The sequence below is a fragment of the Maylandia zebra genome, linkage group LG3 (genome assembly GCF_041146795.1).
Source record: "Maylandia zebra isolate NMK-2024a linkage group LG3, Mzebra_GT3a, whole genome shotgun sequence".
In the NCBI taxonomy this organism is placed as follows: domain Eukaryota; kingdom Metazoa; phylum Chordata; class Actinopteri; order Cichliformes; family Cichlidae; genus Maylandia; species Maylandia zebra.
The window spans coordinates 26,165,062-26,181,157 of record NC_135169.1 but is presented as its reverse complement, the minus strand read 5'-3'; the positions used below and the strand labels follow the sequence as shown (position 1 = coordinate 26,181,157).

Genomic DNA, 16,096 nt, shown 5'->3' with positions numbered 1-16,096 from the left:
CCACTGCCCACCAGCTTGCAAACTCCTATTTCCCCCGGTCCTCCATGCTCCTAGCTTCCAGACTCCAGAAGACCGAAGCCAGGATGTAGGACCCAAATGCAGGTCTAGGAGACTGAATGACAAACTAAAGGCAGCAGCTTTATTGCTGGAGAAAAACTTTAACATGAAATACAGGAAAGCTAAACTAGACACACAAACACCAAACTCAAACTAGAAAACTGGGAAACTAGAAACACGGAGGGAAAACGCAGCACGGTGAGGGTACAATGCGACAACAGTGATGAACCATGATGAACTCAAAGATGAATAATAATACAAAACACTGGGTGTTAGGATGCCTGGGTCGTTGACCCAGGGTATTTGAGTTTATTATATTATTTATACTTTTTAGTCTTTGGTTTCTTTGAGTTCTGTCTTATGGTTTATGTCTCTGTCTTCTTTAGTTGCTCTGTCTCCCCTGTCAGCTGTATCCCCTTGTCTAGTTCGCGTCTCTGTGTATCCTTAGTTCCTATATCCCCGTGTTCAGTCAGTGTCTATGTCTGCCCTGGTCCCACGTCTCTGTTCCCTCTGTAGTGCCTGCATGTGAGTCTGTGTTATGTGTTTTACTTTGAAGGTCTCTGTCTTATCTCAGTGTGTTCAGTTTACGCTTCTTTGGTCTCGTCAGTTCTGATTTGCCCCAGCTGTGTTTCCCTCCTGTTACTCATTCCCTGATTGCTCCCTCTGTGTATTTAAGCCCAGTGTTTCTCTGTGTCTGTGTCGTGATCTACCGTTTTCTTAGCTGTGTGTTCTGTCATTTCTCTAGTTTAAGTTTGTTTTGAGTTTTTTCAGTTTTGTTATATTTTGAGTATTAAATTAAAGCCTTTTTTGAGTTCACGTCTGTCTCCGGAGTCTGCACCTTGGGTCCTATTCCTGCCTGCACACAGCCACACCTAACAGAAGATCGCGACCGAAACAGGACCGTTACACAACTAGTTTGTTTTATTACAGCAGTTTGATTTTTAAACATGATTCATTATTTCAACAATATATTTATTGTTGTCATAAACAGACAAGAAGACAACAACAAACTGCTCCACCCAATCAACACATGTCAGTCCAAACTAAATCATCTCCATTTATTTACACACATCAAATAGAAACTTGAATCACTTTTAATGATTAGAGATCTGATAGAATTTCAAATCGAGTTTGGGGAGTCATTCAGTGAGAAGCAGTGAAATGATTTCCCATGTGAAAAGGTGGACAGCAGAAACAGAAAGAAACAGTGAAACAAAGAGCTTTGGAACAACGAGGCAGCAGGAGGACAGCTGCAGTTTAACAGCTTCGAATCACTGACAGGAAACAACATTAGAAATCTCATCATCCTCAACTCATCTGCTCCACTGACACCTTCATCGGACCCACCTTCACTTTACCAGCCACAGTTTCAAAATATGGAAAAATCCTTTGACTGAAAGTGTGTGTGAAGGTGTGTATGTGTGTGCTAGTATCAGGATCAGAGAACGACAGCTTTCCTCTGCTCCAGTCCAGATTCACTCTGATCCTCTGGGGCTTCTTTTCTACTGAGAGAACCGTCTCTGCTGATGGAGACGATGCTGAGTATTCACCTCGATAGAACCAAATTATCCATAATCCAGAGTCTATGTCTCCCTTCCTCTCCACAGACTCTTCTGACACACCCAGTATCCACCCTGTACTCTCTCCAACCTCAACATCCCAGCTGTGAGTCCCTGAGTTAAAGCCCTCCGAGCCAAGGACAGAGCAGGAGTAATCAAACCTCTCTGGATTATCGGGAAGCTGCTGCCTCTCTCCTTCTCGTCTCACACTGGTCACATCTTCAGACAGGATGAGTTCTGGATGAGCAGTGTTTGGGTCCAGAATGATAGGAGTGTAGGAGACCACGTCCTTCATGTTGATCCAGATGTTGAAGGTCAGGTTGCCCAGGTGTTTGGCCTGGTCTATCAGAGCTCCTGAGGGTAGCTGTGGATCATCCAGCAGGGGGCAGCGCTGGACTCTTTCCACTGCAGTCTTGTAGCTGCACAGGAATGAGATGTCTTCAGCTCTCAGCTCCTCCTCTGTGGCTCTGATTGTGTCTGAAAGAGCTGCTATGTCTCTGCTCAGAGCCTCCATCTTCTCCTTCATCATCCCACTCTTCTGCTCCTCTTCCTCCCTCAGTGCATCCAGCCTGGCCTCCTCTTCCTCTGCTAGAAACAGGTGAAGCTTCTTAAACTTCTCCTTAATCTGCCTCTCTGTGTGTCGGGCCTGAACCTTAATGTGTTCTGCTGTTTGATCAAACTTCACTTGAACTTCTTCACAAACCTTTAATTTCTTCTTTAAGGGCTCCAAAGTTTCCTGAAGTTCTTTCTTGTGTTGTCGTGCAGCTTCATCAATGGGTCTGAATCTGTGGTTGGTGTGTTTTTCCGAGTCTCTGCAGACGACACACACTGGCTGCTGATGGTCCAGACAGAAGAGTTTGAGTTTCTCAGAGTGCAGAGTGCAGAGAGCCTCTGAAGCTCTCCGAACTCTCTCCTGTAAGAATGACTCACACAGGTTCTTTAAAGCTCGGTTTAAAGGAGGATCATACACTGATATTTTCTTACAAAATGGACACTCATGTATTGGTCTCTCTCTCCACCATCTCTTCAGACAGTCTTTACAGAAGCTGTGGCTGCATGACAGAAGAACAGGATCTCTGAAGACCTCCTGACAGACTGAACAGCAGAGATCCTCCTCTGATCTGGAAGCCATGAAGTCTGTGAGTGAAGCTGAAAACAGCAGACAGGAAGTACAGTCAGTCCCGGCTCCCTCCCTCCTCTGCGAACTTCACTGAAACTTCCTTTGAGTCGTGTTTTTGGTCAAACTCAAATTCAGTGTGTGGAGCGTCAGCAGTTCGAGGCAGCAGTGTTGGAGTTTTCCACTTTCCTCTCCTGTAGCTGGACTCACTCAGATCAGAGGAAGCTGCTAGTTCGGTCCATACTTAGTCCTCTGTGCGTCTCTTTTTGCTGAGGAAGAAGAACAATCGGTTTCCTAGTTCGCTTCACGCAAGTTAGATAAGGAGAAAAATGTTGCTTCACTTGTAATGCTTCATTCCAGATGTCAAATGTCATCCTGCCATTTGCTAAAAAGCTGTAAAACAGGTTTTCCTCCATTTCAGTTGGACAGGTCACAAAATGAAAACTTTTCTAAAACTTATAGCCGCTACATCACACATAAACGAGAACGTGTTTCATTCCAGAGATCAGTTGTTTACCTGCCAGCAACTGTAAAACAGGTCACAGTAGTCGCACAGGTCCCTCAGCGGTGCAGCTGTTTGACATGCTCTATTTTAGTCTTTGTTCTGGTTATTTGTTAGGTTCCCCAGCAGCGAGAGCGTAATGCATTCACACTGTCATGGGCCTGGGTCCCCAGACCAAGGGCTCATGTGTTTTTGTGGACTTGTTTATTTTTTTGAGCTGTCATGTTGATGTCCCTCTTTTCCCCTTTTACTGGTGTGTGTGTATGTGTGTGCAGAAAGTGGCCACACAAGGCAGAGCAGAGGGGGGATGCAATCAGGTTCGAGTACACTGTTATGAGTAATCACTTTACCATGCCAGCTTAACACACAGGACTTCCATTCATTTATTAGCCCAACCTTAAACCCAGTCTTCATCCTAAAAGAGATTTATGTTCTTGGTTGTTGCTGCTTGTCTCCAGATGTGATCACTTTCATGCAAAAGTTTTCATGCAAAGAACGTGAACCTAAAACGTATCATTAATGATTTCATTTAAAGAAAACAATAAATCAGTTACATAAAATGAATCTCAGTAACATTTCAACACAAAAAATGTACAAATGTATGTTTGTAAATTGTATGTTTATGTATATACGATGTATATTTTTATGTATAAATGTACTGATATACAACTCCATTGATTTATTTTAAATACAATTAATAATAAATGTAATAATAAAATTTAATTACATTTACAAAGAAAGAATTACATTTTTGCTACTTTATTCTTTAAATCTGAGCTCGAAACACTGGGGCAGCTTAGAACTGTAGACTGCACTTATCTGGTTTAACCACTAGATGGCTCTAGACTACAACAAGTAAACAGCAGTGCTACGATGGGGAGTGTGTGCCTAAATTGGAAGGTTGCTGTGAAGTTTTCATCGGTATGAACCAGCCGTGACGGCCCATTTGAATCTGCACAGAAACTTGTACTTTTCTTAAGACAACTAATGTCAGCTACTGGTCTTAGTTTTAATCCTTTAAACGAGTCATAAAGCTCCTGGACCATAAAGGAAATGCCCATGCAATGTTTAGACTCTAATTGGTTCTTACAAAGATAGCAATATCAGCGGCAGAGGAAAGTAATTAGGCAAGATTGCCTTTGGAGTGAACACTGCCTCTCGTAGTGGAGCTAATTATGAAAACAACCTGCAGCTACAACTGCTTTCACATCCTCGATGGAAACTCAAGTTAAGACTCACCCCAGGCTACAAACCTTCGTGCTGAACCAAAAAGCATCCGAGGCGCTGATCGGGATTTACATGTCAAAGGAAGGAGTCAGTCAAAAATCCTCCAAATCAACTTCAAAGATTACAAATCTTTGATCAACATATTAAAGAGTGTTAAGGGTTTTTTCCTTTTCATCAACAGACAATTAATCACAATTAATTTGCTGTTGCTCTTTTTTCTCTAGGATCCAACAGGATTTATCAGTTTGATTTTAATCAGTTGTTATGAAACCAAAAGACGGAAAGCTCTGTCTGATGTTAACATGTAGACTTTTGTTATTGTCACTACTTTCTTACACGTGTTTTGTAAAGACTAATTAAATTCTGGCCTTCTTTTCTGGTCGGATCTACCCAAAGAGGCTGAAAATCAAAATGGCTTTACTAGATGATGAAAACTTTCATTTAATGCTTTCCTACACTTCAGTGGATTCGGTGTCTGTAACCTAAGCTAACCTAAATGTTAAAGGAAGACTTAGGCAGCAACAAGATGGCAGTTTTTTTTATTTATTGAATACTTTAAATAGTTAGATACTTTTTCTCTATAAAATCATGATGCACTGTTAGCTGCATTCCTCCTGACAATAATCAATGTAGAAGTAACAAATCTATTGATTTCTTTTTTAGTATCACTCCAGGACAGGATGTTTTTAATTTTGTCAATATAAAAATTTAATAGAAGGCAAGCCTAGAGATGTAGTTGAGCATGACTATGAGGTTTTTCCTATTAGCACAGAGGACAAGGTAATGTCATCTGGGATAAGAAGTTGGAGTTTAGGTTTATTTTCCTTTGGTTTTATGACAGCCGGAGAGCAATTCTTTTTGGTGTCACATCAGGATGCGCAATCTGACAAACATGTGGAGCTACATGCTAGGTTGACAAAGGAGCAGTCAAATGTAGCTTTTAAAAAAGTAGCATTAATTAATTAGTATTTTGAGGCCTTTCACAGTATCATAAACAGTGTTGGTCAAGTTACTTGAAAAAAGTAATCAGTAACTAATTACTGATTACTCCCCCCAAAAAGTAATCCCGTTACTTTACTGATTACTTATTTTCAAAAGTAATTAATTACTTAGTTACTTAGTTACTTTTTAAAAACACGATTTACAACCTGAAGAGGTGATAAAGTGATAGATCTTTCAGCCCAATTCTACTTTTTCTACATAATCCATCATACAAAATGTAATCAAATGGAAGTCTCTTTTTTTAACTTGTTTTATCAGTTTTAATCTTTTAACTTTATGCATCAAGCAAAACATTTAATTATATGCAACATTCTCTGACTTGAATAAATTAGTTTAACATTTATACCTATTTTCTACACATTCCAGCACATAAAATAAAATATTTTTTGTGTTTTCACTCACTCTTTCAAACAGATGCAAGTAAAACACAGCAGAAAATAAATAAAGTCAAAGACTCAGCGGTCCTGTTGCTCTATTTTCACCTGTAAAGCAGGAGCAGGGTAGGCGGAGGGTTACCCTGGTGTAGGTGTGCTGCGGTCAGTTGAAGAATCCGCGCGAGTGTCTCTGTGAGTTTCCCATCACGTCGTAGCTACTCGGTGCTTGCTCGGAAGTTTAGGGGTTTTTTTCGCTGTAAAAAGAAGTTTTCTTCCCACGCACGATGGACGCTAATGTTTTTGTCACTTTTTATGGAATCAAACTCAAAGTAAGGTCAGTACTTCCACACTTTAAACGCTGCACGCTCATACTCTCTCCCGCACTCGATATATTATCCATTGTTGATCTGCACACAGCTGCTGTCACCAACGTCGCACTTGCTTACGTCACTGTCATGAGACATTCTCGCAAAAAAAAATCACGGTTTTAGTAACGCAGTAACGCAGCGTTCCTACGGGAAAGTAACGGTAATCTAATTACCGATTTTGCAATAGTAATCCCTTACTTTACTCGTTACTTGAAAAAAGTAATCAGATTACAATAACGCGTTACAAGTAACGCGTTACTGCCCATCTCTGATCATAAACCAACTGATTTTTGTCATCAGACTATGAAGTTGGAAACCATTTGCAAAGCCATAAATGTAGTATTTTTAGAATCCTGCCTCGTAACGTTTCGGCCTTAGCAAAGAACCCCGAGGAACTCCATACTTTTTTACCAGTTTACCATTTAATACTGTATTTTCATGATGTGCAGGTATATAGAGGTACTTCATGCCTTCCTTTTCCTTGGCCATCCATATTGTATTTGCCAATATATACACAATGAGCAGAATATGGGGAAAATAAAGGCACAACCAAGGCCTTAATGATAATGATTACCTATTAACATTTAGATATTTTTAAAGGTATAGAAGTCAAATCAAGTTTATGGGTTTCTAAATCAGTAAGAAGCAAAATCCAGTCTGTTTTAATATAATTAAAAGTGTCCTGTTATGTAAGAACGTTATTTTCTCCCTAAAACAGCTTCTGCTTCATAAACACACATAGTAATTAAATACCCTATATAAGTAGCTAATGATTAAACTTTGGATCAGAAGGCTCTATTTCCCGTGCGGTGCTTCTCTGTGTAGACAGAAACAACCAATTAACAGAAGAGCTGGTGCTCCAGCAGACACAGCTCAGAGATATGAGAGTGTAACCTTGAAAGCTACTACAGCAGGAGGGAAAGCATACAAACAACACAGTTTTTTTTAAGCAAGAAAAATAATTTATTTATAATGATATAATAATAATTTCATCACATTGGCATTGCAGAGCTGCAGAAGGAAGCGTTTGTGTGAGACGCCACCTCGCAGCAACAGATTACACCATTGGATGGGGCAAGAAAACAGGGGTTATTCAATACATACATGGAATATTCCTTTAAATATGTATTTTTCAACGAGGAATAACAAAAATAGAATAATTCCAATATCTCTGTCTGTCTCTCTTTCTCTAGGTCTCTCTAATTATCATCTCTGTGTCTTTATAAGCTGCCTGTACAGCCCCCAGTACTGGGGTTTAAATTGGGTTTGAGGGGGTTGTTTATCTCACTTTGCTTGGGGAGTAAAGCGGATGGAGTTTATCAGTGATGGACTTTATGGGCTGTTTGTCCACTCCAAGTACTAAAACACAGTAAACTTCACCCATCTGTCACTCCTGAAGCAAACACAACAAAGTCTTTTGGCCCAAATCTGCAGCCACAGCATCTCTCTATTTCTTATTGTTACTCTCAATCGCTTGCTCATAAAGCCGAGACTGTTCAAAAATAGAACAAAGTCCTGATATTTTTATGTGATAATGTGATTTACTGAAGTAGCTTAATATATATCTCAAAGAGGTAGCAGCAAAGTGTTTTTATTTCTACCCACTGTAAACTATAAAGCATTTATTTATTAATTTGTTGACAATATTGGGATTGTAAACTCACACTGCTGTTGATTTTTTCTTAAAAAGATGTCTCTGTGTGTACAGCTGAGCTCTGATTGTATCTTTAAGACCTTGACCTCTCTGCTAAGCAATACTTTTGATCCATTTCCAGATGTTTACTTTGAAGGCTAGCAACCACACTGACTATTGACTAGGTATCTAAATGATGTGACACAAACTCTTTACAAAACATGGACATTAATGTCAGAAAAATGAAGGTGATGCAGAAGTGCCTTAATCCTGCATTATATCTGAAGGCCACCAGAGGGCGATAGCTGCGATTGTTACAAAAAAACCTATTGGTCCTATAGAAATCTATGGGGAAACGGCTCAGTCTTCAGCTCTGTAAACACACTGAGTTTATGAGCTCAGTCACTCATTTTCAGTCAAGAGGTCTCACAATGACTATCCACATATTATCGGCAGTCATCTCAGTACGCCAGAGAGTTTATTAGGATATATTTTAAAATTTTAATTGTCTGGTTTATGTGGCAGATATCCGATGGTTTCCCATACAACGAATAAAAAATGGATGTAGCTGATGTAACATCACCCGTTGGATTTTGAAGGCTTTAAGCTAGCATTTGATCATTATCAGCTAAGATATCAGCTAGCTAGCCTGGTTAAGCTGTAATTGTTAACTAGAGGGCAATTTATATATTTGATAAATAGTGCAAATATAATAATATAATAATAGACAAATAAAATACTATCATTGCAGTTACGAAACGTGTTGAACTAACATCAAGCCTCAAGTGGCCGTTAGAGGAACTGCAGTTTTTATCACTTCTGCTTGGCTTCATTTTTCAGTGCTGGATTTTACTTGATAGGAGATGGGATTAAAGCATTAAACGGAGGAGGGGGAGAAACAGCAATGACAGAAATGGGTTTGGGTTTTCTTATAATTATTATACAAATTACATTTCTTAGTCCTGCAGATGAGCTGCGGTCAACTTTGTGCTGGTGGGGATTGTGTTATTTGTTTATTCTGGTCTTGCACTGGCTCTCACTGGTAGCAGCTGTACTCATAAAGTACTTAACAAATGAATGTCATCAAATTTTATTTTGTAGCTTATTTGGATAAAGTGTGATCTTTCCTTTTGCCTATGAGGAAATTATCCTTGCCTGAACTCCCGCTCTCTCAACTTAACTTCCAAATTTTCGGCGCTGCTTTTTATTTACGTTTCCTAGCAACTGGTTCCTGTTTGGCTGCTTGATATCTGCAGAGGCATGAAATGTAAAAATTACACCAAATTAATTAGCGAGCTATTGCAGCGCCTTCCTCCTTCCTTTGTTGCTTTCTCGTACCTTTTATCAACACGCAGGGAGGCAAAAAAAAAAAACAGAGGTCGAGAGAAGAAAAAGCTTTTAGTGTGATTGCTTCTCTGAGTCACGGGACAGCTAAGAAGGAAGAGAGAGAGAGAGGAGGTGAAAGGAAAGATGATGGACTGCATTATGAATTTCAGCGTGGTAATCCCCACATTCAGCAGAGTCTAACCTCAGCTCTGCACAATCATTTTTCCTCCTTCCTATCTTCCTTATTCTCCTCCTGAAGGAGGGATAATGCTTTAGATATTCCATATATTCCTCCTGTCATCTGTCTTTCACACTTCATAAAAAATGTCATTTTCAAAACAGTATGTTGCCAATATATTTTAGAGAATGAAGCTTGTAGCGGTTTCTTCGAGGCGTAGCTGCTGTGTAGGCAGAATCACCACCATCATCTTGAACAGACAACTAATATATTGCACCCTTAGTAGCTTTTCAGAATCAATGAAAAGTTGGCTGTTCTGTCCCAGCAGGACCTTTTAGTCCCACACTTTGAAGATTAACTGAATTAACGAGATTATTTCAGCTTCTAAAGGAACTCCTGTTTCCAAGAAACATTTACAAAACCTGCAAAAAATCAGGTTCTTCTATTAAATGGCTAGATCCTCACATAAGGGATAACACTTTTTTTTAACCAGTGTGCCCATGTGTTCCTGCTTGTTTTTATCTCTCTTTCCTCCCCGATTAAAGAGAATCTGCTGTCTGCCTACATAAAAAGTCAAAAACACACTTTTTTTGATCCTCAACACACACCGTAAGTGAACACCCTGTTCGACAGCCTGGCGCTTTTTTAGATGAAAGTACGTCTCTCTTCACACCACATGTTACAGTGCTGGAACAACACATCCTTTTGCTCCTAACTCTGTACTTGTATCTTCGGTTCCCATCCCGCTGGGTTTAGCACAGAAACAATCTTCGCAGGGGTTTTTTTGTTCGTTTTTATCCATCTATTGGCCCTTTCTTCTTCTTAACAACCCACTTCACTTATCCTATGTCTGCGAATTATCTGCTCTGAGGCAAATGAGTCTTCATGACCACACTCTGCCTGTATGTGAATGCAGATTTGGGCAATTGTTTGCCAGATTACATGGAAATGCTCCCTTTTACACATGCACTATAGTGCAATTTTGGCAAGATTTACCAAAAAAAGTTACATTGGGGTGTGTATGTACTACCAAGGCAGCTGAAATAAGAAATAAAATCAAAAGAAAATGTAAAAAAAAAAGAAGAAAAAACACAGTAGGCGCTGCAGCAACACGCCTATAATTCAGTATACAAGGCAAACAAACACAGAGTTTTATAGGTTTATCTTTTTTCATTCACTAAATATTTAAAACAAGCGTCACTTGACTAGTCATCATAAATGGTGATAATTTATGCTTTTTTTCTCAGGATGATGGAATACCTGAAGGACTGCTGTAGGGAAGAGAGATGTAGCTGAAGTTTTTTTCTCTGTGGTTCCTCTTTTTCCATCCACCAGGGGGAGCTCTGACTCAATAGCACCGAGAAATAAGTTTGCCAACTGGGAGTCAGGAGATGAAAGGTTCCCCTCCTCCATTTTTCGCAGTCCATCCATGCAGCAGGTTAGTCAAGTGTCAGAGCTGAACCACCGCTGATCAGAGTCATCTAGGCTGTCCACACAGGCATGGACAGACTGATCGGCGGGTCCATGGATCAAAGACCGCAGGGCATTTTGTCCGGTCCCAAAAGTCAAGGTCCTTAATGAAAAAAAAAAAAAACCCCAGAAAAAAAAACCACACTCAAACTTTTCCTGTTTCCGTGTCAGTACACAGATCCCAACCATTCATTCATTTGTTCATTCATCCATGGCAATTCCATATTTCATGGATACTAAAGGGAGCGAAAACAAATGATAAAAACTCGAGAGAAAGAAGGCAGAAGATAAGCGCTGATAGAAAATGCTTTTTGCACGCTCAAACTAAGAACAGCATCTATTTTCTTTAACAGTCATTCATTGACATTCATCCGGTGTCGCGTCTTCTGCTGAGCTCAGATGCATAGACTGAATGCAGAGAGAGGTGGAGAGGCGGAGGAGGGAGAGAGAGAAAAGAGATGGGAGAGGCAAAGAGGCGGGAAGGCGGCGACGGGAGAGGATGGAGAGAAGGGAAGGGAAGAAGGGCAGTGAAAGATGGAGGGAGGGCGAGAGAAAGGTGAAAGAGAGGCGCTGCTACTGCGAGTGAGAGAGGATGAACATGTAGGGGAAGAAAAAGAGGGAGTGTGTGCTATGTGCCAGAAAAAAGGTTAGAGCAGAGAAAAAGAGAGGCAGATGGAGTGTGTGCTCCAGCAGTGATGAAAAAAGGAGGAGAACAGTGAGCGGTGAGGAGGAAGAGGAGGAGGAAGGTGGCGCAGACGTCACCTCCTCTCTGTGACCAAAGAGACGGCGGAGGAGGAGGTGGAGAAGGGTGAAAAAAAAAAAGGAAAGTCTTTCACGCCACGTCACTCCACATCACCACGGACGGACACACAGAGGGGAATTTGATTCTCATCCATCCTCCCGGTTCTCAGGCTAAAACCTGGGCATCCAAGAATTCCAAACTTGTACAGACGTTCTGGAATGTTTACGTTCTTATATCCATCCACTGATTTCTGAAACCCTCTTTGTTCTGGAATCTTAATGTAACAATGTTGAGGTCACTTCAATCATAATCCTTAATAAAAAGGGAAGGAGGGGGACGGACGTGATAATTTGCACACACACACACACACACACACACACACACACACACACACACACACACACACACACACACACACACAAATGTGTGACATGTATTCAGAACAGACACGAAAATTGCAAATGCACACATACATGCACTCGCCCCGTCTGTCTTTTCCCTCCCCTTGCTTTGTTCTTGGCACTTTCCTCTTTCGCACACACACACAAACACACACACACGCACCTTTAGGTCCCCTCTGGTCTGTTTGTAGTGTTTAACAGTCCTTTGGTCCCAACACCAGAGACCAAAATGAATAAAAACCCTGTTTAATAAGCAGGCCTGCTTCATGCTCTCCGTACAGAAACTCCACAGGCATGATATCCTCCGCACACTCTTTGTATGAACACACACACACTTGTGTGTAGATTGGTCTTCTTTTTTTTCTCCATGTTTTGTTTGTTTGTCTTCAGTAACATTTTGCTTGGCAGTCTTTGCGTGTGTGTGTGTTTGAGTGTGTGTATTCCCCTCACTGCGTGGGCAGTTTGTAGTCCAATCTTCTTGCTGCTTTGTACACTATTTATAGTCTTTGTTTCTGCAGATGATAGTTGTTGATAGATGCGTTACATTTATCTTTGTACATGATACATTACAGTATGATCCAGTTTAACATGTACAGTATATGGCCACTGGGTATGTTTAAGAAAAAAATATATGCAAAAAAAAAAAAAAAAAAAAAAAAAGAAACCAAAGAAAGAGTGAAAAGATAGTAACAGATGAGGAAAAAGGTAGCGGCGCAGTGTTTGCGCCGTGTAAACGACCTGCGACACCAGTAAGGGGGGAAAAAAGTGCTTATGTTCCAAAAATGTGGTCCGTTTGCCGAGCGCCTTTGTGGAATGTTTTGTGAAGGTCCGTGTTCGTGTTCACAGCACGAGCGATAACACGTGTGGTATGCTCATGCCTCATCTTTGGTGGCAAAAAGCGTGCCCCCGCCTTGTGGTTTCTGTTTGTAAATCCTGCTCTTTTATGTAATCCTGTCTGTCTGGAGCTGAGAGGGCTGCTGTGGTGTCGCATTCACCGTGGAGAGAAGACGGAACCACAAGGTCCAAGGTTTGGGAATATTTCCTTTGTCAGTGGTCCACAGGTGATGGACCTGTAATGCTGCTAGCTCAAGGGGTTTGGTAGAATCGAGGGTAAATTGTGTTAAAGTCTTGTATTTTTAGTGTTTTTATTCCATTTGTTTTGTGGATTGATGGGATTCCTCTTTAGGGGGGATTAATATGGTCACAGGTTCAGATACACTCCCCCGTAGTCATCAGGGTTTTTTTTATTGTATTCACCTGGAAGAAGCCCAGGAGTAAAGATGCCTGCTGTGTATCTTTACATTCCCAGTGTCTGCTCCACCCAACTAGCCTCCACACTGAACAAATTCCCAATGAGGAAAAGATAGTGCAGTGCAGTTTAGAAGCATGACCTCAAAACCTCCACCTTCCATTAAATATATTGTGAGAACCTACTTTTCTCTCCGTTGATGTCTTGCTTTCCTAGAGGGGCTGGTTTGACTCGGACCAACAGTGCTCCAACCGTGGGAGGGACCATTTTGTCCAAAAGTGTGCTCCAATTTGATTGGACAGTGCAAATGGTCAACCAGTAGTTGGAGCGATCTGGTTGGACATGTTCGTCAGATGGCCCCGTCCCCCATAGGGTGGCAGGCCATGGAAATGGTTGGTAGCTTTGTCGACAGCAAACAGACCTGGTTTACATCTGCGTAGACGCTTCCATTCACTGATCGCTGGGTTTGTCGTTCCCAGCCGTTGTCTCTCCTCCCTCGGCATTCGATGCCGTGTTGGCTGAAAACTCCGTGACACGTCGGGCCAGGGGGTTTGTGCTTTTTAGAAGCTCCATGGCAGAGACTCTGGTTCCTCCGCTGGAAGACTTGTTGCCTTTCTTCTGAAGGAGGGCCATGAAGTTCTCGTTGCGGGAGCTCGACCTCTGGCTGCTGCCCAAGGTTAGATTTCTGAGGTCGCTACCGCTGGTGCTGTGCTTCACCGGTGACACCAAACTCTGGCGACTGCCAAACGAGTCGGAAGGTTCTTTGCGACCCAGGACCTTTCGTTTGGACCTGGAGGAGAGAGAGAAGATTATCAGCCAAAACTGTGTGTGCAGCTGTTTCACTTCTCAGATTTACTACTCGTGTGTGATGAGTCACACTTTAGTTGACATTTGTTTCTCGAGAATAGAAAAACTAAAATTTGTAACTACAGAAGGGACTCCATTCTTTCTTGTAGGAGATGAAAACACTGATTACCGATCTTCCATTTCCCCATCCTCACTTATTCTTCAGAGCCTTTTAAGCTATTTTCAGTATCACGCAAGGTAAAAATCACGAACACTTGTTGCTTAGTGACTAGATTTCTTGTCAGTTTCTGTGTGTACTCATATCCACGTACGTGCATGTGTGAGAGAGAGAGGGACGCTGGAAGGAAAAAAAAGGACGAAATGAGAGCCAGCGGTCGTGCAGCAAACCCACTTTACATGTAACTGTTGCTAGGGAACCTTATACTCCATCTGTCTCACACCTTTTCAACAAGACAATGCGTATTTTGTCACATGCTCCAGGTTATAAAAAGCTGCCAGGCAGGTTTGGTGATGGCTCAAAGCATTTGTGCTGTCCTGTCAAAACAGACTAAACTGTGAAGCACTTCTTAACCTTTAACTGCCATCTGAGGAAACTATGTGCTCTAATATCAGAGTTTGTACCGATCTTGGTGTTTAAAATATGCCTTGGTTGTGTCTGTGTGCGTGCTCAAACCTGTGTATAATAGTGAAGAGGTCTTCGGTGGTGTGTGTTGTAGGTGTGCTGGCCAACAAGTCGTCATCTGTTTCCTCTTCGATGTGCAGTACAGTCTTTTCACTGGCTGCTGGTTCATCTAAGCAAGGCACACAAATCATGGTAAAACATATAAAGTAGAAATGCTAACCAGCCACTTTCTCATGCACCTTAGATGTTATAAATTTTAATGACCAAACAGCTAATCAGCCAATCACCAACTCATTGAGTTCAGGCAGAAATGTTCAAGACAACCTGCTGAAGATCAAACTCAGCATCACAATGGTGAAGAAATGTGATTTAAGCGACTCTGAGCATGGCCTAGTTGTTGGCACAAGGTGGGCTGGTCTGAGTATTTCAAAAACTGCTAATCTGCTGGGATTTAATCACATAACCATCTCTACAGTTTACAGAGAATAGACCAAAAAAGAGAAAATACCCAGTGAACAGCAGTTTCATGGATGAAAATGTCTTGTTGATGTCAAGCTACAATTTGCAAGGACTGATCAAGGTCCAAAATTGAACATGGGAAAAATGTTGTCTAGTCTAATGAGTTTCCATTTCTCATGCAAAATTCCGGTGGCAAGGGCAGAATCTGGGATAAACAACAGGACCTTCTTGCTGTGAGGGAACAGTGCTAACCACTGCACCACTGTATGATCTGTTCAGGATGTACCCTGGCTCCAGCCCCCCTGCAACCCTGATAAGGATAGGCAATGGAAGGATGGATGGAACATAAATGCATGAGTCCTTCCTTGAATTAATGTTTCTGGATGTTGGTGGTTTAATCATGTACAGGATAGTCACTAACTAAACATTGTTTAAATGCCACAGCCTGCCTGAGTACTGCTTGTTTCTTATGACCACAGTGTATCCATTTTCTAAAAGGCTTCTTCAGGCAGGATAACACACAACATCACAAAGTGCAAATCATCGCAAACTGGTTTCTTGAACATGAAAATGAGTTCACTATACTCAAATTGGTTTCCACTGTAAGCTACAGATCACCTTTGGGACATGGTGTAATGGGAGATTCACATCATGCATGTGTAGCTTACAAATCTGCAGCAAATCTGTGATGCTATAATATCAACAAGGACCAAAATCTCTGAGGAATGTTTTCAGCACCTTGTTAAATTAGGCAGCGCTGAAGGCAAAGGGCACTACTACATGTAGGTATACCTAATAAAGCAGCTGATAGGTGTATATCAGCTGGCTTTGTGCAAACGCATATGTAAATCTGATTTGGCTACAGAGAAAATTAGGTGATAATGAAATAATGATGATAAATGTCATCTTCACTGTTAAAAACAGTGTGAACCATTCTGTGTTTTGATTTGGGCTCATTTTAGAGCAATGGGCCTGTATCAAAACACAGCAGAATCAGGAGGGT

The 16,096-nt window shown here is 41.3% G+C and overlaps 2 protein-coding genes across 4 annotated transcripts in view; both read right to left on the bottom strand.

Annotated features, from left to right (window-relative positions):
* Positions 1-1,001: 1,001 nt before the first annotated feature.
* LOC101480959 (nuclear factor 7, ovary-like) lies at positions 1,002-3,123 on the bottom strand. The gene has a single exon (XM_076882687.1). The coding sequence runs from the start codon at positions 2,746-2,748 to the stop codon at positions 1,366-1,368; it is 1,383 nt and encodes a 460-aa protein (XP_076738802.1). The 5' UTR covers positions 2,749-3,123; the 3' UTR covers positions 1,002-1,365.
* A 4,022-nt stretch (positions 3,124-7,145) lies between these two features.
* The window catches only part of nhsl2 (NHS-like 2), a 231,083-nt gene continuing 222,132 nt past the window's right edge, over positions 7,146-16,096 (bottom strand). For all 3 annotated transcript variants that reach the window (XM_004573397.4, XM_004573399.6, XM_004573400.5), the window contains exons 9-10: positions 14,686-14,803; positions 7,146-13,995 (exon numbers count right to left, since the gene is read on the bottom strand). In XM_004573397.4, the coding sequence (XP_004573454.2) occupies positions 13,656-13,995; positions 14,686-14,803 (458 nt within the window). In that variant the 3' untranslated portion in view covers positions 7,146-13,655. The remainder of the gene's footprint in view (positions 13,996-14,685; positions 14,804-16,096) is intronic.

Bases quoted from the DNA above. Each gene is read 5' to 3' on its own strand.
- LOC101480959 (XM_076882687.1), bottom strand. From the start codon at position 2,748: ATGGCTTCCAGATCAGAGGAGGATCTCTGCTGTTCAGTCTGTCAGGAG.